The sequence below is a fragment of the Filicampus tigris genome, chromosome 7 (genome assembly GCF_054856515.1).
Source record: "Filicampus tigris isolate MCC_2025a chromosome 7, RoL_Ftig_1.0, whole genome shotgun sequence".
NCBI classification, from domain to species: Eukaryota; Metazoa; Chordata; class Actinopteri; order Syngnathiformes; family Syngnathidae; genus Filicampus; species Filicampus tigris.
Genome location: NC_141223.1, coordinates 5,248,610 through 5,271,276, shown reverse-complemented (window position 1 = coordinate 5,271,276; position 22,667 = coordinate 5,248,610). Strand labels below are relative to the sequence as shown.

At 41.1% G+C, this 22,667-nt stretch overlaps 2 protein-coding genes across 2 annotated transcripts; one reads left to right on the top strand and one right to left on the bottom strand.

Moving 5' to 3' along the window:
- Positions 1–696: 696 nt before the first annotated feature.
- On the bottom strand, positions 697–22,356 carry cpda (carboxypeptidase D, a). The gene is made up of 21 exons (XM_086035100.1): positions 21,554–22,356; positions 20,735–20,982; positions 16,711–16,853; positions 14,459–14,628; positions 13,444–13,871; positions 13,120–13,311; positions 11,771–11,938; positions 11,532–11,641; positions 11,272–11,374; positions 10,653–10,795; positions 10,381–10,550; positions 9,982–10,284; positions 9,703–9,898; positions 8,977–9,112; positions 8,734–8,880; positions 7,919–8,017; positions 7,540–7,604; positions 7,016–7,147; positions 6,724–6,909; positions 3,918–4,020; positions 697–2,895 (listed from the first exon to the last, which is right to left on the bottom strand). Exons 1-21 carry the CDS (start codon positions 22,201–22,203, stop codon positions 2,669–2,671), a joined length of 4,119 nt encoding a protein of 1,372 aa, XP_085891226.1. The 5' UTR covers positions 22,204–22,356; the 3' UTR covers positions 697–2,668.
- On the top strand, positions 4,395–5,552 carry LOC147144519 (uncharacterized protein C22orf31-like). The gene is made up of 2 exons (XM_086035102.1): positions 4,395–4,700; positions 4,778–5,552. Exons 1-2 carry the CDS (start codon positions 4,660–4,662, stop codon positions 5,331–5,333), a joined length of 597 nt encoding a protein of 198 aa, XP_085891228.1. The 5' UTR covers positions 4,395–4,659; the 3' UTR covers positions 5,334–5,552.
- Positions 22,357–22,667: the final 311 nt, after the last annotated feature.

Below are 22,667 nucleotides of genomic sequence, written 5' to 3'. Positions count from 1 at the left end.
GTGCCTTAGGTCTCCGGACCAGGCGCTACTTGAGGTGCCGAGGATTCAGAGGGATCGAGGCTTTTCTGTTGCTGGGCCTTCCCTTTGGAATGACCTTCCATTAAATGTTGTAGGCAGGCTATTTTCCATTGTCCATTTTTTAAAACCCGTTTGAAGACACATTTCTATCCTTTGGCTTTTGATCCGACGTGAGACTGATACTTCTCTGCTGTTTTCCGGTGTCTATTGTATATCATTTGTGTTTTAATTTATCGCTTTCACTCGTTATATTATTGATATTTTGTCATTGTAATGTAAAGTGCTTTGTTCCAGCTGTAGCTGTTATGAAATGCGAAAATAAAGTTGTATTGCATTGTATCCGAATAACTTTCGGACGAATTAGTGAACTTTATTCACGTAGCACCTTCAAAAGTCTTGAATTGTATTGTTTGGATAATTTTTCGAAGCGCACTTTGATCTTTCATGGTACTAAAGTGTCACTGTCAGCACACTGGTTGGGAATCAATGCTTACTGTAAATAAGCGCTTGTGTGTATTTAGCATGAGTATAGAGTCTGCCAGATGTTTAACCATTGAACAAGACATCCCACTCGTTGATTCTGACGTCTTTCTTCTCTGCAATACTAAAAGAAAAATATTGTTCCTTTTACATCGGTACACAAATCACTTTTGGCAGTCATAACTCAGGCAGCAATGATGACATTTCTTGTTCTTTAGTATCAAAAAAAATTCTTGACATTAGACAAGCTGCGATCTTTGTGCATCACTTCACCACCCCCAGAAATGATCTCTTCTATAACCAATACGAACAAGTGAGCAATGTGAAGAATTGTTTGTTCAATTAGGTTTTGTGCACATTAGCATTAAATCAATAGAACGTTGTGTTGAAAATCACATTTTGCACTAACTCATTTACACGTGACAAACATACATTCCAGTTCATATAAAATCTTCAAAATAAAATTGAATGACTCTCTCCACTTCCAAAACCACACGCACTCATTATATGGTAAGAACAAAAAAACACTAACAGCATTACAATTACTGAAAACATCTGCATTTGAAAGACAAGTGTAGAGACTCGAAATTAAGGCAAGGTCTTAGAAAACCAAAATTATAGGTGTGGAATAATAAGTATGGCATTTTTCACTTCAGGCGCAACGAGATTGTGAGGAAATCCTGGTTTGGGATGAGCTTTCAATAATGCCAAATGTTCTGAAACTAGCTTTCTAATCCCTCTATACAACAACACTGAATCTTTATTTCGAGCATTTTATCACTGTTAGAAAATGTGCCTCTCCTTGCACTGGAGTTTTAAAGTTAGAGTCAAGTCAAACATTTTCTTTGCGATATGTTCAATGCGCTCCCACTAGTCTAAACACGGTATTCTGATTAATATTGCGTTTGTATAATATGATTTAAGCAGAAAAAAAACATCAGTTTTTATCCACCTCCACTTCCTGTCGACTGCAAGTGACATCACAGTGCCTACAGGTTCAGCTTGCAAAAGTCAGATGACCAGAGCCAGAAAATAGGTGAGCTATGACAGTCGGCAGAAAGTGGCAAAATGGCAGCCCCGTTTCTGCTTAATTCATATTCCGCAAACACATTAATCAGAATGCTATGTTTAGACTAGTGGGGCTGCACTGACTATATAAAGAAATGCTTTGACTCAACTTTCCCTTGAAACTCCGATTTTCTTTTGCTCAGGCACAGACATATGGACAGATAGACCTGAAGTGACAGCAAATGGGGAAAATTGATGTCATTTCCTGTTTAAAAGAAATGTGGACATCTTTGATTAAAGCGAGGACAGTCTTTGACAATCCTATTTAGACCCACATTAAAAATAACAGTACATGAAAAATAAAATATACATTCATGATTTGTTAAATGACTTAATTGTTCCTTGATGTGAGGATATATTTTCCTCTCCCTCTAGTGCAAGTGAGCCGACATGACAGGGACAATTCCTGACACTTACATCTGAGAAACTCCTCTTCTTGAGATCATCTCCCTCAAGGAAAAACAAAACCAGCGCAAGAATAGCGCAACATGACGATAGAGGAGCCTAATTTGTATCTCTCTTCCTACCAACTGAGAATAGGGTGGATCAAAAAAAATCTCACAGGCCCAAATGCTTTCTACCTCCTACGCTGCAGCTCCAGAGAAGCCAAGGCACAGAACTGGATGCGCCCTCCAGAGACTCGGGACACTTTTGCGGCAAAGTTGTTGCGCCCAAAAAAATAAGTCAAAATTATCATTTAGCTTGTGTAGTATTTACACTGGCTGATAAGGAAAATTATGAACTTCAGTGTTCTGAACTTCAGTTTTTGGGGGGGGGGGCACAAGCCTTTAGCCACAGAGGTCAAGTTGGTCACCAAAAGTTGGGGCACTCAATCTACTAAGGCGGGACGGATGAGTGGCACAGGATTAAAGCTTCAGGTTGAGCACTATAAGACAACCGCAACATCTTGTGACCGATGACGCAACAATTGGATTAATAATTGAGCAGGTGTTCAAAATTCATCAGTGTGACAAAAGGTGTCCCAATCTTGGTGCATTCATGAAGAGGCAAATAAAATGCCTGAAGTTCAACAAGTCCACTCTCTTGCTGTGCCAGGCTTTATATCTTGCAGGAGGAAACTTTCAACACCGCAAAGGCTCGTTCAGATTTTGTTGGCATATAATGTATCCTCGTCACTTTCACTTTCATCCTGGAACTCATTGGCAAGGAGAGACTTCTTGGAGCCCATCGATGTTAGCCGGATCTCATCTTCGTACTCATCTCGGTGTTGCCGCAAACGGTGGAAGCCATCTTTTTGCCGATTAGACTTGGCAGCGCACACGCACCAGATGATGCATGCCGTCACCACCAATGCTGTCATGGAGGCAGCTGCAGAAAGAGGAGGAGCACAAATGTCAATTCTGTAGCTCGGAAACATTTTGGGGGGGGGGGGGGGGTGGTGTGCTTAAAATGCTACATTTACTTAGAAGCTATTTCTAATTCTATGTCAAGATATGAGTCATAGGAGGGATTTATTTAGTCTACAACAAACTCTTGACAAAGGAACCTCAAATAAATGAAGCGATTTCTTTCAAAGACCTTCCGTCCAAACCGGTCACAAGTCATTGCGAGTAGGCTTATTATTGAGTTTCCAGAAGCAAATAAAAAGGGAAGCAGCATTCTGTTTCCATGCTCAACTCTGGAACAAATAAGTACTATGAATACATCATCCATTTAATTTTATAATTAGCATTATGGTGGTGGTAGTCATATTTTTTTATGCCTGAAAACTTTGTTCACTTTTTCATAAAGTAAACCTTGCTTTTATTCTGTTTTGTTATTTTAACTTGACAATCTGTGTCACGTTACCGTCTTTAACCCTGTAAAGCACTATGGCTTTACTTTCAGTATGAACGGTGCTATAAGCTTGCATTGCATGCTTAAAGCCGAAGTCAACCCGGACATATTTTTTTCAAGAATATGTTCCCAGCAGGCCCACTAGTTGAAACACGGCATTCTGATAAATATTGCGTTTGTGGAATAAGTGTTAATCCACTCGTTTTTAGCCATCTCTGGGGCTAAAGGCATTTTGTCTTCTCTCGATTGAAAAAGACATCACAGCTGCTCACAACGACCAATCACGGCTGACCCGTTCTCTGAATCTGAGCCGTCATTGGTCGTTGTGATGTCATTTTCAGTCGACAGAGGAGAAAATGGCCGCCCCCAGAGATGAGTGCATTTTGCTGCTTAACTTCTATTCCACGAACGCAAAATTAATCAGAATGACGTGTTTCAATTTAGTGGGCCTGCTAGGAACATTTTTTTCCCCCCCAAGAAATTTGGGTTGACTTCCGCTTTAAGTCCATTTGGTCCACATTGGAAAATCAGAAGTTGATTTGATATGTTATTACCTGCGCTGGCCACCACAAATTCTCTAGGCAGACCAAAGATGCTGTGATCCATGTCAAACACAATGACGATGGAGCTTGCTGCTTCATAGGAGGACACCACCACCTGAGTCGGGACAAAACAGACATATGGCAACAAATGACTTAAAACATCAATGGCCCACATGTGCCGATTCAGTATACAGTAATCTTTGTCATTGTCAAAGTAATACATCACACCAAAAACTCTACAAACACAGCCAGTAATTACTGTGCTATTTTTTTCCCCCTCTGTTCAAGTTTAAAGCAAAAGGCTGCCAAATGCACAATTACAAGTTTGTTTGTGCAGTTTCTTTGTAAAGTTCTAACTGTTGCACTCCTCAACATCATTAAAAGAAAAAAAAGAGAGGGGCACAGCAAATAGACATCAAACATTTCTGAAATTCTTACTGCTAGTGAATGAAAAGCAAAGTAACAGGTGGCTGATTGCCTCATTAGAGTTGCAACCCACGCAGGTGTGACTGCTCGGTATAATCTGCACCAGGTTGTCTTGTGGGTCTCAAACAGGAGTTGAGCCCCTGCTCATCAAAAACAAATATTTCATTATTATCACTCGGCACTTTAACTTCATCCTTTGTATGAAATACAAAGACTACCATAGTTATACCCTTTATTTCTCTCCTTCATTTATTCAGTGGTTCAAAAAAAATCTAAGAGTGAAAATTTCACTGAGCGGAGTGAGGTCCTCCCAAGCCAAGATTCAGCGATGCTGTCGGAAAATACTCTCCAGGTGTTGTATGTAAAACAGTAAGTCCAACTCTTGATCCAGCATCATTATTTTAATGAAGATTATCCATTGAAAGAGGTATTGTTTTAACTTCCAGAAATGGTGCGTATGAGATGAGTTCCTATGATTTAAGGCGACGTATTAGATGTCCGAAGAAATATGGAGAAACGACAAAGGAGAGGAGTTACATGTTGGCACCGAAAACTGACTTGGATGCTTGGGATGAGCGGAAGGAACCGGATTGTGTGCAAAGACCACTGGATGACCGGTATAAAAGGAATGCGGCAATTCTTCCAGACCTCCGCGTGACTCTCAGTGACAAAACACAAAGTGACATTTGCTCCGACAGCGCTGCGACGTATGAGTCTGAAACACAATCTGGACCTTTAATGATCCACGGCTTCACGGTAGCGGAGTACCAACACACGTATCATTTAGTGGTGGATCCCCTGCTGCTGAATCCTTGTGGCAAGGCGAGAGCGTACAGTTTGGAGCTGGGACGCACTATTAAGGAACATCTGTTTACAGAGCTGGCCTACCCCATGCTTGAAATGTTCGAGTCACAAGGAACGGTGAATGTGGTGGAGCGATTTTGTTTGCTTCGCACAACACCCAGCATAGACATTGACAGTAATGGAAGCTTTCCAAAATAAAGCAGTCTTTTAATAATGCCTACAAAATATTGAAGCCATTTTTTTTTTTTGCTTGCATTGTCATGAATGCTGAAAATATTTTGCTGCACAGCTGAAAATGGGGACATGTTGCAGTTTAAATGGGGGTGGGCTTCAAATTGGCCGAAAGACCTCCATTCGCGGTTAATGTAGTGTTAGCGTCAAAAATATGACAAAATTAAATAAACAAACGTAATATTGTGTCCTTTTATTTTTGTTTTATTTGAGGAATGAAAAGTGAGAAGCGATGGGACAGAGGTGGAAAAAAATGACTTTACTGCGTGTAGTGTGCACACCTAACGTGACCTGATATTATACTGCAACACCCCTTCATGAGCAAAATGCTTTTATTCAAAGTGAACGTCAATACCCCCCCCAAATTCTTTGCAATAATGTTCTATGCGCTTTCGCTAGTCTAAATGTGGCATTATGATTAATTTTGCATTTGTGGATTATGAGTTAAGCAGCAAGATCCACCCATTTTTAGCCATCTCAGGGCACGGCCATTTTGTCACTTTCTGTCGGATGAAGATGACATCACAATTGCTCAGGGCTGAGGTAACAACCAATCATGGCTCAGCTGTTTTCTGAAGCTGAGCCATGATTGGTTGTTACCTCAGCCCTCAACCAATCATGGCTCAGAAAACCATGATTGGTTGTTGCTACAGCAACTGATGTCATTTTCAGTCGACAGCAAGTGGCAAAATGGCCACCCACTGAGATGTACAAAAACGGGTGGATTTTACTGCTTTAAGTGGTAGTCAACTCAAACGTATTTTTCTTCAAGAATATGTTCTATGCAGGCCTACTAGTTGAAGCAAAACAATATTAATATGAAATATGAGTTAAGCAGCAAAATCCACCTGTTTTTAGCCATCTCTGTGGGTGGCCATTTTGTTATTTCTGTCAACTGAAAATGACATCACAGACCCTCAGCTGTTTTCTGAAGTTGAACTATGATTGGTCGTTATCTGAGCCCTGAGGGTGTGTGATGTCATTTTCAGTCGACAGAAGTGACGAAATGGCCGCCCCCAGAGATGGCTAAAAACGGGTGGATTTAGTGCCTTAACGCATATTCCACAAACACAAAATTAATCAGAATGCTGTGTTTCAACTAGTGGGCCTGCATAGAACATATTCTTGTAAAAACAGTTTTGGGTTGACTTCCCATTTAAATCTTAATTACTAAAATAATTATACTCAGGTGCTCCTCAAATCACACCATATACAATTAGGGAGAAAATAGTAAACCTTACTTTCTTCTAAGTCCTTGATCACATCAAATGACTTTTTACACCAACAGGACTACACATCAGGTATCAGCTCGATTTTAGGAATATATCATCCATACAACGAGCATTTGTGCGTGTACCTCTTGGCGTTGCTGCTGGTAGCCATCAGCAACAGCTTCGATGTTGTGGTTGCCGGGAGCCAGCAACGCGCGGAAGTTACCACCCTCTGCGGTGAAGACTCTCACACCCCCATTCATGACGATGATGGCGCCAACAATGGGCTTCCCACTTTTGTCTCTCACAACTCCCCGCACTCCTTTGTGGACCTGGAAGGATTAAAGATGCACGATGAAGGTGGAGGAAAAAAAAAAAAAAATACAGTTAAGGTGTACAGAAAGCACCTGGTTGCGAAAAATAATTGCGGCAGCGTACCTCCACCAACATGCTCAGAAGAGGCTTCTTGTTTTCTGCCCAGAGTGTGGCAAGTTGCTCAGTTGGAGGAAACACACAACAGCCAGTATACACTGTGATTTCTGGACAGTGACCAAAGTCCATGCTGAAATCCTGCAAACACATGAAGGCAAAGATGAACCTAAAGTTCTACGTTCTTGAAGTAAAAACTCTTTCGCTTGTGTGTCAATAAAGGATACTAAAAAGTGGAATACGTTTAAAGATCTACTCAAAGACTCTCTGTGTCTTGGGTGTGGTTTGAATTTTTTTTTATGTCTTTACATTATCTTTCAGAGACTTAATTTCATAATCAGAAAATGTAATGGATGAAAAATGTGTACATTAGGTTGCTTTCACTAAATGACTTATTGAATTTGACTGGTGTTAAGATATCAAAAAAGTTGAGACATTTCTTGAAGTACATTTATAACCCTTCCTGCATTTGTTTTTTTTTGTTGTTGTTTTTTACCCAGATGGAAGTTATTTGAATCAACATGAAGACCTACCTTCATACTACCCAAGTGACTTTGTCTCTCTGCTGCCCTCATAACTCCGTCTGGAATGTTGCTTGCTGAAAGAAACAAATAACGCTCCATTTCATAAACAATTTCAGAATTAGAATGCCACCGTGTAGCGTATTTTCATAAAGTGCAGTTAGGGATCGGATGAGCAGTATAGAAAATGGATCGATGGAATTTGATTGGATGATTAGATTTCTGCCATTGTTTTGATTGCAGACATCAAAGCTCACTCAGGCACAAGAACATATTTTGGAAAAAGTGTGACCTTTTTTTTTTTTTTTTTGCAAATTTTCCTACTAAATACATGTGGAAAAACACACTGCACCCTGACATGCGGATCATTAGACCGGAGCAAAAAGCATACCCTGCCCATTATTTGAACATCCAGTGTTGCCAAGGTGCATCTTGGGATGGTTGTTGGCATAAATGCTGGCCAAGTACTTCAGAGTGCCTTCATTCTCCACTGTAAAATAAATGAAGAAAAACAGAGGTTAGTGCTAACCAGTGATGCTGTGCAGCAAACAGCTTTCAGGTGATATCTTTATCAAAGTCTTTGAGACTTGCAGTTATGTAACGTTCTCTTTTTAGCTTGTCAAGTCAATCTAGGCTGTGAGGACACAGTGACCCAATTGTATTACGTAACCAAAAAGTCTACGGACCCGCTCGTAGCAACGCGACACCTCAATAGGAATCGCGACTAAACTCATGCCCGTCTATAAAAGGATGTAAAGGTGTTATATTAATTGTTTAAGAGAAATAAAATGAGCATGGGTTTAATCATTTTGAAAGCAATAAAAGGAGTTGTAATAAAAGAACGCATTATGTCTCAAAAATATGTCTATGAAAGTTCATATTTTTCACCCAAGGTAATGTTGTGGACAATTTCATTAATCACGCGACATTTCAAGTTAACCTTGCTGGACATTAGGCACGCCTGTGTATTGAGATCCAGGGCAAGAGCGGTGTCACAGATCGTTGCTTTCCAAAGATAATGCTATTAGTTATAAATGTATCAAAAAGTTATATTGTGGCTGTACTCTGCATTTGAAAACCTCATTTGAAATTGTTGAATGTTTTAAAGACATTCTGGATTCTGCTCTTGTACTGGATCTCTTTGGCAGGTGTATAATAGCCTGTAGCCAATTAGCAAGTGAAAGAGTATACTGGCTGTTGAGTTACCTGATTGGACAGGCTTGTCATATGGGTAGGTAGCCACAAGTGAGCCTCCATCAAGAGCCACAGACAGTGTGTAGCTTTTATTTAAAATCATGTCCATCATTGCTCTTGTTTCTGGCTGGGGTTCCACCAAACGCTGGGATGCATTGCCTAAAAAGGGACATTCCATACAAAAGACAATGCATATGAGTTTTAGGTTTGTCCATGTCAGATGTGTTCATTCAAACAAAAAACGACACAACTGACCAAAGAAGTCTGTGTCCAGATCTTTGCGATGAGTATTGGTGAAGCCCTGGGTGGAGGTGCACTGCTTCTCCACCGCTTGTTCTCTTCCATCCGGGTTGATCGATGGCACAATTACAATCGTTGTCTCGTTGATGAGCTACGAGAGGAAAATAGAGCGTGGATTATGAAAGGGGCTGGTTATTTTTGCTGTCTGCACAAAGGATATTTTGACCAAGAGTTGAGTTTTGCATTAAAGTGGGAAATCAACCCATATTTAATTTCAAGAATATGTTCTATGCACCTTCACTTGTCTAAACATGTCATTCTGATTAATATTGTGTTTGTGGAATATGAGTTAAGCAGCAAAATCCACCCGTTTTTAGCCATCTCAGGGGGCGGCCATTTTGTCATCGCTGTCGAATGATAATGACATCACAGCTGCTTAGGGCTCAGGTAACGACCAATCACGGCTCAGCTTCAGAAAACAGGTCAGCCGTGATTGGCCTGGAGTAATTGTGATGTCATTTTCAGTTTCAAAATGGCCGCCCCCAGAGATGGCTAAAAACGAGTCAATTAACTCTTATTCCACAAACGCAATATTTATCAGAATGCCTTGTTTCAACTAGTGGGCTTGCATAGAACATATTCTTGAAAAAAATATGTTTGGGTTGGCTTCTACTTTAAAGACACGCATGTCAAGAGAAATATATAGTTCAAAATTCACAGGAAAAAAAAACAACACCTCACCCTTGTAATGACTGGGTTTTTTCCATAATTGATGCATAACATGGCAGCAAACTCAAGAAGCAGCTCTGTTCCCACAGGGGCATTACCATGGATCCCTGCTACAAAGCGGACCTTGGGCTCAGAGGGCTCAGCCTCTCCTGGGTTGTTGGAGATTTCCAAAGCCCAAATAGTTCTAAACTCGACACTATGGCCCAAACTAAGTGGAAATGAAGCACATTTTAAGAATACATCCCAATAACATGAGGTACAAGGTGGCTATAACACAACAAGGCTCCCTACCTCTGCAAAGACGTTATTTTGGGAAAGTTGAGGGTAAGACCTCGCAGGAACGCAGACAGCTCCTTGTAATCTCGGAATCTGAAACTGTTCTCCGTGTTTGTGCTCTTGACCAGCTGTTCCAAACCTTGGCCCAGAGAGAGCTCCTTAATCAAGCTCTCAAACTCCTCCTCAGATGGATTATGCGTCGGCTGGAGCCCAGGAGGTGACAAGCCGTTAGGTTCTGAGTGAAGCCGCGTCAATCGGAAATCAACCACTTCCACTCCATTCTTGGACACGGTGGCGTATGTCCTCACAGATTTATACCTTTAAAAAAAAAAAAAAAAAAAAAAAAAAAAAAAAAAACTATCTTGAAGCGCCTGTACGGGAATTGTGCTACTTGCCTCATTATGGAAATCTTACCCGTCGGCGGAGGCAGTGACGGAATAAGTCCCGGGGACCAGCAGTCTCCAGTAGTCGCCAGTGTGAGCTGTGGTGATGTTGTGGTCAATGCCTTGCACCTGAATGGTGGCATTGGGTATCCCCATACCATCTCTTATGTCAGAGACTGTACCTTTTAGTCCGTGGTGAACCTTGGGGTTTGCACACACGCACACGCACACACACGCACGAGTGGTAATTGCAACAGAGTGATGAAAAGGAAAAATATTCCAGTACAATTAACTCTTTGTTACCTGATGGATAAACTGAAGCAAAGATCGACGATTTTGTTCCCAATAGTTCGGCAGATCCTTGGCCCAGGGGTACTTCACACAACCCAACTCAATAGTCACCTCAAAACAGTTGGTGTTTAGGTAATTCCAGTCCTGCATGCCCCCTGGGGAAATTTTCTTTTTGAAGTTAGCATATTTACATCGCATCGTCAATAGGCACCACTGTTTGTTTTCATTGTTAGAGATCCTGAAGTATTTAGCGGTTCATTGAATTTTGGGATCAATTCCACCACGGACCTTAATGTAGACTCACCGACAATAACATTGCACATCTGCTGATCTAATGACAGAAGGTATCATTTAATGATACGATAAGATAATAAAAATATTTGGCCTTTACCACTAATGGTCTTTATGGGGATTCATTTAACAGTATATCACGCTGTGAAATTTTTTCAACACTAATGCAACTGTACAACACTATTTTCCTCATAAAACGCAGACATTTTGAGATTGCGCCAATATTGGAGCTCATTAGACCATTTGCATTAACAGCATCTGACATCATAGCCTGTGAGCATCTCTATATTCTTGCACACATATCTATCTTTTAGTAATTCATGCGTATCCATCAACTCACCACCAACATTGTACCAGCTGGCGCCGTTGGTGATGCCGTCCGCAAAGTATTCCCCAGGATACAGGTTGACACAAGGGTGCCCACTGTGCATCAGAGGATTTTCCTGCAAGTGCATGAGAACACACACAAAAAGGGCGAAGAAAAAAAAAAAATGAAGTCCTGTTGTAAGTCCTTGGTGCTCTTCCATCCTATTTTGCTTTCACTTAGAACATGAAACTGCAAGAAGAAACAATACCAGCGGGAAACAGCAATTCAGTTACCTGTGAGTAGGTTCGAGACAACTGCTGAAAAACTGTGTCATCAGGTGACTTGCTGTACCGGGTTTTGCCCTCTTGATTGTCATCAAAGGGGTAGTTGACCACTAAAGAACCTAAATGTACACACAAAAAGAGTAAGGAGATCGGAACATAGATCAAAAAAGTATGCACACAGAAAAAGTACAAAACACTACGTTGTACAACTTAATATTTGGTAGTAAATTGTTACAAGTGGCCCGTGCCTCCGTGGAGATTGGCTGACAGGACGAAGGGGTTGCTTTTCAGCCAGTTCATCATGGCGATGGTCTCTGGCTGCCTGGGGTCTTTGATGGTTACAAACTGGTCTGGGAAGTTGCGATTCAGGTCAAAATTGTTGCTGTTGTTGCGCCCTCTGTAGCCTCTCGCATCGCCTGTGAGGAGACAAACGCAATTGGTGATCCCTGCCCATCTGCAACAAGTGACAAGATGATGAAATAATCTGATGTGGAATTTGCATTTATAACCAACAACAAATTAGATACTTCAGAAATAGCAGACGAGTAGATACAGTAATTCACAGCAACTGCTGATGTGTATTGTGCAACTACGGCACGCTCACAAATGAGATTTTTCATTGTTTCTAACGGTCTAATTTCTCCCTCTGTAGCTAAATTAAGCGACCAAAATATTAGAAACACGTGGTCCTACACCGAGAAAAATTGCAAAGACATTAATAAACAATTGAACATCATATTACACCCAACTTAAAGTGGAAGTCAACATTAACTTTTTTTTTTTAATTACTCGAATACACTCTTGACGTTAATGTTAGTAACGTTAGTAATGATATACGTTACTGTGTTACGTTGTCCTTAAAGCGGAAGTCAACCCAAACAATTTTTTAAAGAATAAGTACTATGCAGGCCAACTAGTTCAAACACAGCACTCTGATTAATATTGTGTTTGTGGAATATGAGTTAAGCAACAAAATCCGCCTGTTTTTAGCCATCTCTTGAGGCAGCCATTTTGTCACTTCTGTCTTCTGAAAATGATATCACAGATGCTCAGGGCTCAGATAACGACCAATCAAGGCTCAGCTTCATGTAATAGTTGAGCCGCGATTGGTCGTTATCTGGGCTCTGAGGGTGTGTGATATCATTTTCAGTCGACAGAAGTGACAAAATGGCCGCCCCCTGAGATGGCTAAAAACGGGTGGATTTTGCTACTTAACCCATAGTTCATATTACTCGTAATGCCTTTTTTCAACTAGTGCGCCTGCATAGAAAATTTTCTTGAAAAAAATACGTTTGGGTTGACTTCGCTTTAATGGCAAATCTATGAGTTAGTCATTTGGCAAATACTTATTCAGCTTGGCATTGGATAGGTATACAATAAAATACAATACAATACAACTTTATTTATATAACGCATTTGCAAACAGCTACAGCTGTAACAAAGCACTTCACATCACAACAACAAAATAGCAATATAACAAGTGAAACAAGCGTTATACCTTAACTCGCAGCGCAAAGGAAACGATAGAAATGTAACCGAATTAAAATGTTGCCCTGCTACATATCATAAAATGTTATGCATACTGTGTTTCTCTTACCTTCATTGGCCACCTCATAACCATCAGGGTTCATCGAAGGCATGATGTGAATGCGAGTGTTGTTGACCAACTCTGTGACTTCCTGGTCGGTGCCATAGTTAAGGCAAAGGTACTCAATGAGGTTGAGCAATAGCTCCCGGCCAACCACTTCATTGCCGTGCATGTTGCCCACATATTTAAACTCGGGCTCACCTGGTCGGAGAGAGAAAGAGAGAGAGAGAGAGAAAGAGAGAGAGAGAGAGAGAAAGAGCGCAGCAAAATTACAATTCCTTTTCGACAATGGCTTTGTTTGTTATGAGACATTAACCTAAGAGTTTATTATACCATGTTCATGAACTGTGGGCTTATCTGAGATGACCATGACATAGAGCTCCCTGCTTTCCACCGAGCGGCCAACGGAGTAAAGATGAGCAATCGACGGGAACTCGCTGCTGTACTTGCGTAAGAAGAGCTCCATGTCAGCATAGTTGTGGTGACGAAATTCCTGGGGTTGAACAGGTTGGGGCTTAGTTGTCGATGGAGCGGGTGTGCTTTTGATTCCCACTGATGTGACCAACTGGGACTGGGTGGAGTCAGGGGTGTTGGTATTGGAGGTGGAGGTTTGAATATCAGTGGTTGTAGGCGTGGAGGGTGTGGTCGGAGTGACGTTGCCTGCAAGATTTGGCTCGATGGCAACGGGTTCTAAGACAAAATTAAGTTCGGTTGCGTTTCCGTCCAAGACCTGCACATTGTTGACGGTCACTGGTGTGTACCTGTGTAATGATGAAATCATTTTAGTTCCACTTTTGAAACACCTTTATGTACCAAAATATGGTGACCGTGAAAAAGGTACTGTTTTGTTGTTAATGTGGAACAAAATTCAAAGCTCAAAATTCTAATGTTCCTTAAAGGGCAAGTCAACCCAAACATGTTTTTTTTCCAGAATATGTTCTATGTTCACTAGTTGAAACACAGCATTCTGATTCACATTTTGTTTGTGGAATATGAGTTCAGCAACAAAAGGGCTCAGATAACAACCAATGACAGCTCACCTGTTGTCCGAAGCTGAGCCGTGATTGGTCGTTACCTGAGCAGTTGTGATGTCATTTTCAGTCGACAGAAGTGACAAAATGGCCGCCCCCTGAGATGGCTAAAAACGGGTGGTTTAACTCATATTCCTCAAACAAGCAATATTAATCAGAATGCCGTGTTTCAACTAGTGGGCCTGCTGGGAATATATTCTTGAAAAAAATATATATTTGGGTTGATTTCCCCTCTTTAATATGGCTTCCCTCAATAGAGGAAATATCACAATATTTCAGCAGGTAAGCATTTGAAAAGATTCTTTGTTTTTACGCACCCTGTGGCCACAGCAGTGATGTTGTAGACTCCTGGGAGCAGAAGTCTGTAGTAGTCGCCATATTTTCCAGTGGTCAGGTTGTGGCGGAGGTCTGCCACCACGATGCTGGCGTTGGTGAGGGCTGAACCACTGATGTGATCTTTTACACAGCCGCGGACACCAATATGGACCTAGGCACAGACAATCGCATTAAAATAAGGTAAACACATTTGACGGTAGAGGTGGGCGATATATGTCGTTATCGATATCATCGTCAATTTTGCTTTCACGATGCGGAATTTTACATTATCGAGTATTAATACTGCCTATGACTCGAGTCAGTCGACGACCGCAAAGTATGAGGAAATGCCGAAAAATCAGTGCGCATCGACGGCTGAGGCGGAGGAAGTGATAATCATTCGCCGAATCGGCGGGCAGGATCCCGGTCATGTGACTCTGTATAGCGAGGCGCGGGTCCACGTCGTCCGTAGTCTGTAAATGGTTTGGGGTTGACAAGATTGACGTCGGTGGGAATAACATTGTTAGATGTGCCAAAACGGTCACCGTGAAGAGCAATTCTGTTCCACCACGAGCCATATGGATTACGAGGAAAACTTGGCGACAGCGCAAGCACGCTAAACAAAAGCTTTAAACACACACACATTCAGAAAACAGTCGCCGCAACCAGCAAATATATACGCACGCACACACTCAGTACTTTAGCGAGCAAGTCAAACGTGACATCCTGGATGATCGGTTCACATTCAGTTTACACGCTTGTAGTCCGTGTCATTCATAACCAGCCTGTATTCCCGAGGCATGTTGGACAAACTACGACGGTTTATTAGTGTGACGCCAGAATACACCCAAACATGAATAAAGTCACAAGTCTGCATATCACAGTGACGAATGAGTGGGAAAATGCACTTTTCGGTAAATTGCAGTTTTGTTATTCAACTTTATTCTGAATACGGTGGCCAATGTATGAGAATGGGTGTTATCATGACGTCTTTTTTTTTTTTCTCTCACTGGGTGTCACTTTGTCACACGTCACATAAATACATTTTTTCTCATTCCGATTGCTCTAGTAGTTGGCAGTGGTACACCCGTACTAACTGCAGCTCAAAATGTCACATCATTATGGAATAACAGCAGAGACATTTAAATGACATAAATATTCCCAGAAATCAATGCAAGTCTATACATAATTTTTTTGTTTTTTCTTGTTAAATATTGTCGTAGAATATCATTATGTTTTGCAGAAGCTGTATTTAGAAATTTAAAAGAGATGTTGTTCACAAGCGCTGTCTATCCACAATTGGTCTGTGAAGCAAGTGCAGATTTAAAATATTTTTTGTAGAATATCGTCAAATTATCGTTTTTTCTTTTTTTTTTTAAATATCGACTTTTTTTTTTTTTCCCATATCGCCCACCGTTATTTGAAGGTATCATATGATAACCATTTAAGTAAACACAATCTGAATGCAAGATGAGCAAACTTCGTTTGCAGAAATTAAATCCCCCAAAAACGGTAAAACACAACAATGTTTATCTAGCGAAGGGATCCTCAGTTGTCTTATGTTGGGCTAGATCCCAGATTTATTCATGGATATTAATTAAAATTGTTCATACCTGAAATAATCAAGAAAAATACACTGCAACTCAAAACGTCCACAATCAAACCTTTTTCTTTACTCGACATATGTAGTTTATTTTTCCATTGTTTGGCATGTTTTGTTCAAAACACATTTGCTTTGAACACAAACTTAGTCCTTGCTAAAAACAATGTTTTATGAATTCTTTCCGTTCCTTATTAAGTTAAATAATAAACGTAGTAAGAATACTTTTTTCTTTTTTTTTTTAATTTCATTTGAAACACGTTGGAGCCAAGTAAATATTTAGAAATCTCCTCCAAAAGTATTGGAATTGGTCAATTACTTTTGCTTTATACTGACGACATTTGGGTTTCAGATCAAAATGTATGATGAGAAAAAAAGTTCAAAAGTCCAGATTTTCTCAGACTCATCTTTTGACCTAAGACCCAAATGTATTCAGCATACAAAAAAAAAAAAACACAAGAATTGACCTTGCCGTTCCAATACTTTAGTTGGGGAACGTACGCTACCTACACCTGATGTTCCAAACCTCTCCTTGAAGTAGTCGTCCAGAAATACACCGCTTTAACTTTGATTTGAGGATCCCCCACCACCTCCCAATCTACTGTGTACACACTTGATAAATTGTAGCTGCTAATAAACCAATATGTTGTCTACCTGTTGGATGTAGGCCAGGAGTGACTCTTTGTTAAGCTCCCATTCCTTACGGAGCTCAGACGCTTGGGGATATTTGCAGCAGCTCAGCTCAAAGGTGATTTCGAGACAGTTTCCATGAATGTAGTTGTAGTCCTGCATCCCTCCTGTATAACCCATAATGAGACTTATTCAAACATTAAACATAAACCCCCAGGGTTTATTTCAACAGATAATCTTGTTTCCGTGCAATGTCAACAGTTGAGGAAATTGTGATTCTCTAAAAAGGCACCATTCAAAGATGTTTGGGGACAAGCCAAGCATTTCTAATTTTCCCAAGTGGACAAATTAGTCAATAAACAAGCGGCTTAAGAGGGCCGGGGGGTGGTCTCGTTGGTTTGGTAGAAAGTCCTTGATTGGAATGTTGTGAACCCTAAAAATGTCCCCCCATGAAACTAAGTGGTAGTAAAGGTCTTTTACTACAAACAATACACATGTGAAAGACCCCCAAACGTGCCTTTTTTAGCAGGCAACTATTAGTGCTGTCCAGTATGGTCAACGAGGCCTGTGAATACCAAACACACACCAAAAAAATAAATAAATAAATAAAAAATGAACACACTAATTCCTCACGAAGCTGCCTTATTTTCACATTGTTGCTTTAGGGGCAGGTGCACAACATAGGCCACAAATATGAAAGGCACAGCTCTAAAGAATGACCCCGACCTTTAACAAGTTAAATTTTTTATAGCGGCCCAATTTTTAGCTTTAAGCCCTCTGAGGTCATTTTGATAGTGGGTCACGTACGAGGATGTGTCAGGGAAAATGTGCCAGAGGTTTACCTTCTGTGGTGGCAGCAAAGACAGCAGGGTGCTATGTACACCAAACCAACCCTCAAAGCTCTCCTGTTAATGACGTGCAAATAATGTTAAACCAACAGTGTGTGGCAACAATTCAAGCTTGGCTGTCACCAGACTGACAAAAGACATTACCTGAACCGCAACCGTTAGGCTCAAACGTTTAAATTGAATGGCAGATGTAAACAAATTACACAAGGTAAACACGGCGCTGTATGCGGGCGGAGTATGACTGCCCTAAGCTTAAATGGCTACTTTATCTAAGTGTTTATGTACCGGATCCAGAGTCACATCCTGGGCTGTGCGGCATAAACGACAGGTGACAATGACGCCAAAGTTTGTGTCGCTCAACTCTTAGCTAATTTGAGAAACTGCATGTCAATGCTGAAGAGTTGACACTGAGCAGGACTGCTTGAGAAATGACATATGTAAAACAATAAGCAGAAAGCGAGAATGAAAAAAAACCAAAAACAAAAACAATGAAATCAGAGAATGAATGCGAAATGAGAGCATTTTAGATTTTTTGTTAATTGATTTGAAATAGTCGGAATGAATCGTAATTAAATGTTTCTCAAAATTATAAAACAATGAATTGAGACACACCCTGGACACTAAACCGCAGGTGAGAATGAAGACAATAATCTCTGATTTCTTAAAATAATAAAGTCAAACCCTATCTGAACAACGATTAGTCGATTTGGGGAAAAGATGCATCGCTATAAAATAGCTAAATCGCTAAAAAAAATTTTTAATTAAACAGCATGCATGAGAAAGCCGGTCAAAAAATGGATCGAGAGAAAATGAGTAACGCTAGTTAAAAAAAAAATAGGCAAAAAAAAAATTTTTTTTAAATCTCCTTGATGTCCCATACTTGTCAGAAGTAGCTTGGGGCTCATATAAGGAAGTCAATGTGAAAATAATGTCCTCCATACTCACTATCTTTCTGGGACTGACATTAATTGCTGTGCGAGTGGTGTGCGTTTATAACATAACTGCCGTGTTTGCTTCTAACTCAAAACCAGTCGCACACAGAGCGAGGCGGTTCAACTGGACAGAATTGGATAATCATGCACAGACTCATTAACTGAATTCACCCTCACACACTACCAAATACGCAGCGACAAAAAAAAAAAACGCAACAGCTCGCTTCCGTATCGGCAAATAACCTTTTGAAGCGCCACTTCCAAAATATTATTTTAATGAACCACAAACAAAATGGCGCGACTGTCAAGGATTGTTATGCGCGTCATGCTAAACATAACCTAGCACACACATCCCCAACAAAGAAAAAGTGGACAGCTCTTTTTTTTTTTTTTCAGGTAATGCCAAACAAAGCACGAGATTAAAATACTAACTCACACAATCGAAATAAATGAATAAATAAAAGTTAACATTGTTGCACGTCCTCTTGTCCAGACGAGTAAGAAAACTGTTCAAAAACTACACTACAGTCATTCACAAACACTGTGGGAGCATACTGTGAACTCAAGAGCACTGTTAAATATTTAAACCATGTCAGCGTGTCATTCAGCCAGGGGAAAAGAACCTGTAAGAGCTCAGGCGTTAGTTAAGACAAAAAAACAACCGAAGAAAATCCATCCTAACTAATAAATTAACGGTGAAACAAAGGGTTGGTTGAATCGTTCTTGCTGCCTTTGGCTTTTTCACCATCACGGCTTGTATTGAAGCCAGACGATGTGACACATTGTAATCATTAGTACGGTTTTGTTGAATGAGAGCATATACATTTCAGTGTTCTGCTCAAATTAGTGAGCCAAACAGCTTCAGTTTGCAAAGCAACTCCACATTCTCTGGTTAGATAAGACGTAAGCAAACGTTTTCCAAGTGCGATATGGGGCCTGAGACAATGTTGTCATGGCGATAGCTTTTGCGACACGATGTGCTTGGACAAATGTTCCTGGTTATAGTTTTACCACTATGGTAAAACGTTCCAGTTTTGTACATATGACCGTTTCGAATGTATTCTATTAAACTAAAAGAAAAAAAGACATACAGTGCTATAATTACGCTTCACACGATCAAGATTTCTGGGTCACGGATCAACACGTTTAAATAAACAAATAACCGATCACGAGATGGAGCAATATTTCTATTTAAATCATTTGTTTATTTACTGTATATACTTTTTTCACGTATATACGTTTTTAGAGTCTCCTGAAAACCGATGATTTTGGAGAAATGAGGATTCCGCCCAATATATATATATATATATATATATATATATATATATATATATATATCTTTGTCATTGATGGGATCGGAGGATCAAGTTATTACAGCCGATCACAAAATGTCCATAAAATGCTAAATATTGGCTGATTCGATCAAATCGGTGTCAAGTCTAACCATAATACTACTCGAATGCGATACCACGCGGTCACGTCTGGTTGTACATTAAAACAGACTTTGAACTTGCGAGGAAAAAAAGGAGGTCAAGTTGACCAAGGCTGTAGTGTCATCAACACGTGCTCCGTTCCTGTGAAAGGTCACATAATGGCTACGTTTACATGGACGCATTCATTCGGATTAAAAGCCTGATCGGGGTAAGAATGCTCCATGCACACACCCTATTCGAAATATTCGGACCTGATCACACCCATTGGGATCAAGATTTTATTCCAAACGAGAAGGGTGGTCTAAGTCGATTGATAATCCGATCGTCGCGCACGAAAGCACTTATTCCAGAATTTCGGAACAAACCGTCTTTGCCTCTGATGTCAGCGACATCGGTATACGTGTTTCTGTTATTGCCGGAAGCTAGTAGAAGCAGAGCGAGCAAAAGACATGGCGGGCGCAAGACCGAACTCGTCTATATCTCTATTAGGAGGCGTTAACCCGACGTTACGGGGAAAAAACACCCAAAATAACGCTAACGTTTAAAGTAGAAATTGACGGAGTCATGTTTTGTTGACACGGAAGTCGCTACGGCTTCTTCTTATTTCCAGTATATTTGGTCAATCTGCGTACTTCAAAATAATTTGTTCCGATCGAAAGAGTGATGCATGAACAAGCAAGTCCTAATCAGAGCACTATTTTTAGCGTCCAGAAAAACAGCGCATCCGATCATAATTTTAAAATGAACTCTGATCGGATTAAAGAAATGTTGTCCATGTAAACGTAGCCAATGGCACTAAATCGTGTTTACAATGATTATTTCCTGGGCCTCTTACCTGTTACATCGTACCACTGCGCCCCATTGGTGACGCCATCTTTAAAAGTCTCGCCTGGGTTATCGGGACAGTTGGGTCGGCCGGTCTTCATCACCAGGTGGTTCTTGGAATACATCAAGGCTAAGTAGCGAAAAAGGCTGTCGTCCGCAGACTGGCTGTAATGGCCTTGCTCTTCATGGGTGGCTGAGTCATCAAAAGGGTAGCTGGCAACCACAGTGCCACCGTGCAGGTTACCAGACAGAACAAACCTAAAGAGGAAAGGGCACATTGTTACAGTTGCCTCCAAGGATTGGCATGCACTCCAAACTCCCAGGTTGATGCCCCTAAGGCCGTACGTACTATTCAGAATTTGAACAGACCGTGTGCCTCTCAAATCGCACAAAACTGTTCAACTTTACATCTGAAACGAGATCAAATAAAATCTCAGTATGTAATGTTTTTGCAAGAGTATTTAGCTAGTAGCTACACTATCAATACCTCCCTAACATTCAAAACTGAGCATTCATGATCATTACTAGTCTGTACTGTTAAACTCTACAGCACATTTGCTGGAAGTCCATCCAGCTGTCTTCTACACCACTTATCCTGACTTGGGCTGTGGGTGTGCTGGAGCCCATCCCAGCTGATTTCAGGTGAGATGTGACGTACATCCTGGACTGGCTACCAGTCGCCCACCGGGCACAAACATAACAATGGGCACTTGTATTCTCAACTAAGGAAAGTACTTGTCCACCGTGTCTGGAGGTTTGTGCCCCAAAAAACTTACCGGTACTTCTGACTTTTGTTTGTGTGTGTGTGTGTGTGCGTGTGTTAACTCACTGTTTGTCCTGTATCCATCTGATGACCGCCATGACCTCAGGAATGCTCTCTGGGTTTGTAATTCCTTCACCATACTGGTCAGGGAAGCTCCTGTTAAGGTCCCTGTTATTGGCATTGTTTCGGCCCCTTTTGTGGCCGGAACAGACCCCCTCTTTGGACACCTCAAATCCGTCGGGGTTCATACTGGGCATGATATAAATATCCGTGGTGTTCACCAGTTCAGCTATCCGCGGTTCCTCCGCGTATTTAGTCAGCAAGTATTCCACAAGATAGACGAGAACCTGCCTGGACACGGTCTCGTCGCCGTGCATGTTGCCAATATATTTGAACTTGGGTTTCCCCGGTGCCTCTATATGGGGGTCCTTGGTGATCCGCATCACCCAAAGCTCCCTGCCCTGAACGGACTGACCAATGCTCGACAGGTTCGCTACGTGAGCGTATTTCTGGGCGTAGGAGCGTAAACGCCCGGTTAGTTCAACATAATTGTAGTATTTGTCGTAGTGTTCTACCGTTTCGCCAGGCGAGGCGCTTCGTGTCCGGTGTAGCCTGGCGTCCGCGCCGCCGAGGTGGAAAGCAGCCCAGACAAAAGAGACTAAAAGTGACACCCGCAGTTTTTCGGTCGCAGACTTTGACTTCCTTCTGTGCGCCATGTTGATTTTTCGACCTCAGCACCAGTCGGAAATTCGCTATGGCCCGTCTACAGCTACCGTGTTTTCTTGAGCAGCTCCTCTTTTGGCCTCAGTCTGCTAGCACCAACTTCCCTTTCACCTAAAAGGGGCGGAGTTTCATGCAAAGGACGCGTTTTTTTTAAGGTGGACCGGAACATTCACGAGGGCGGGTTATATTTTGGCATTTATGACGTCATGCAATTATCACGTCATCATTAACCTGCTTTGTTTTCAGTTCTTATGTTGACAAAGGAAATATTCAATTGAAATATTGAATACTTTATCTATGACATATATCTTTTTTTTAACAACGCCTTTAACTCAATACATTTCTATGTCTGTAGATACATTAAGTATGCAGGGCCGGTGTGTGGTATGGACAATTCCGAATATCCGGGTATTTCTATACTAATAATACCCACGATGCAATGCGCCTAAATAGGTGA

Coding starts and splice junctions, on each gene's coding strand:
- LOC147144519 (XM_086035102.1), top strand. CDS start 4,660: ATGCTGTCGGAAAATACTCTCCAGGTGTTGTATGTAAAACA. Junction 4,701..4,777: donor CAGGTGTTGTATGTAAAACA/GTAAGTCCAACT, acceptor TTTAACTTCCAG/AAATGGTGCGTATGAGATGA.
- cpda (XM_086035100.1), bottom strand. CDS start 22,203: ATGGCGCACAGAAGGAAGTCAAAGTCTGCGACCGAAAAACTGCGGGTG. Junction 14,629..16,710: donor TCCTGGCCTACATCCAACAG/GTAGACAACATA, acceptor GTCTGTGCCTAG/GTCCATATTGGTGTCCGCGG. Junction 9,113..9,702: donor AAAACCCAGTCATTACAAGG/GTGAGGTGTTGT, acceptor TTCCTCTCGTAG/CTCATCAACGAGACAACGAT.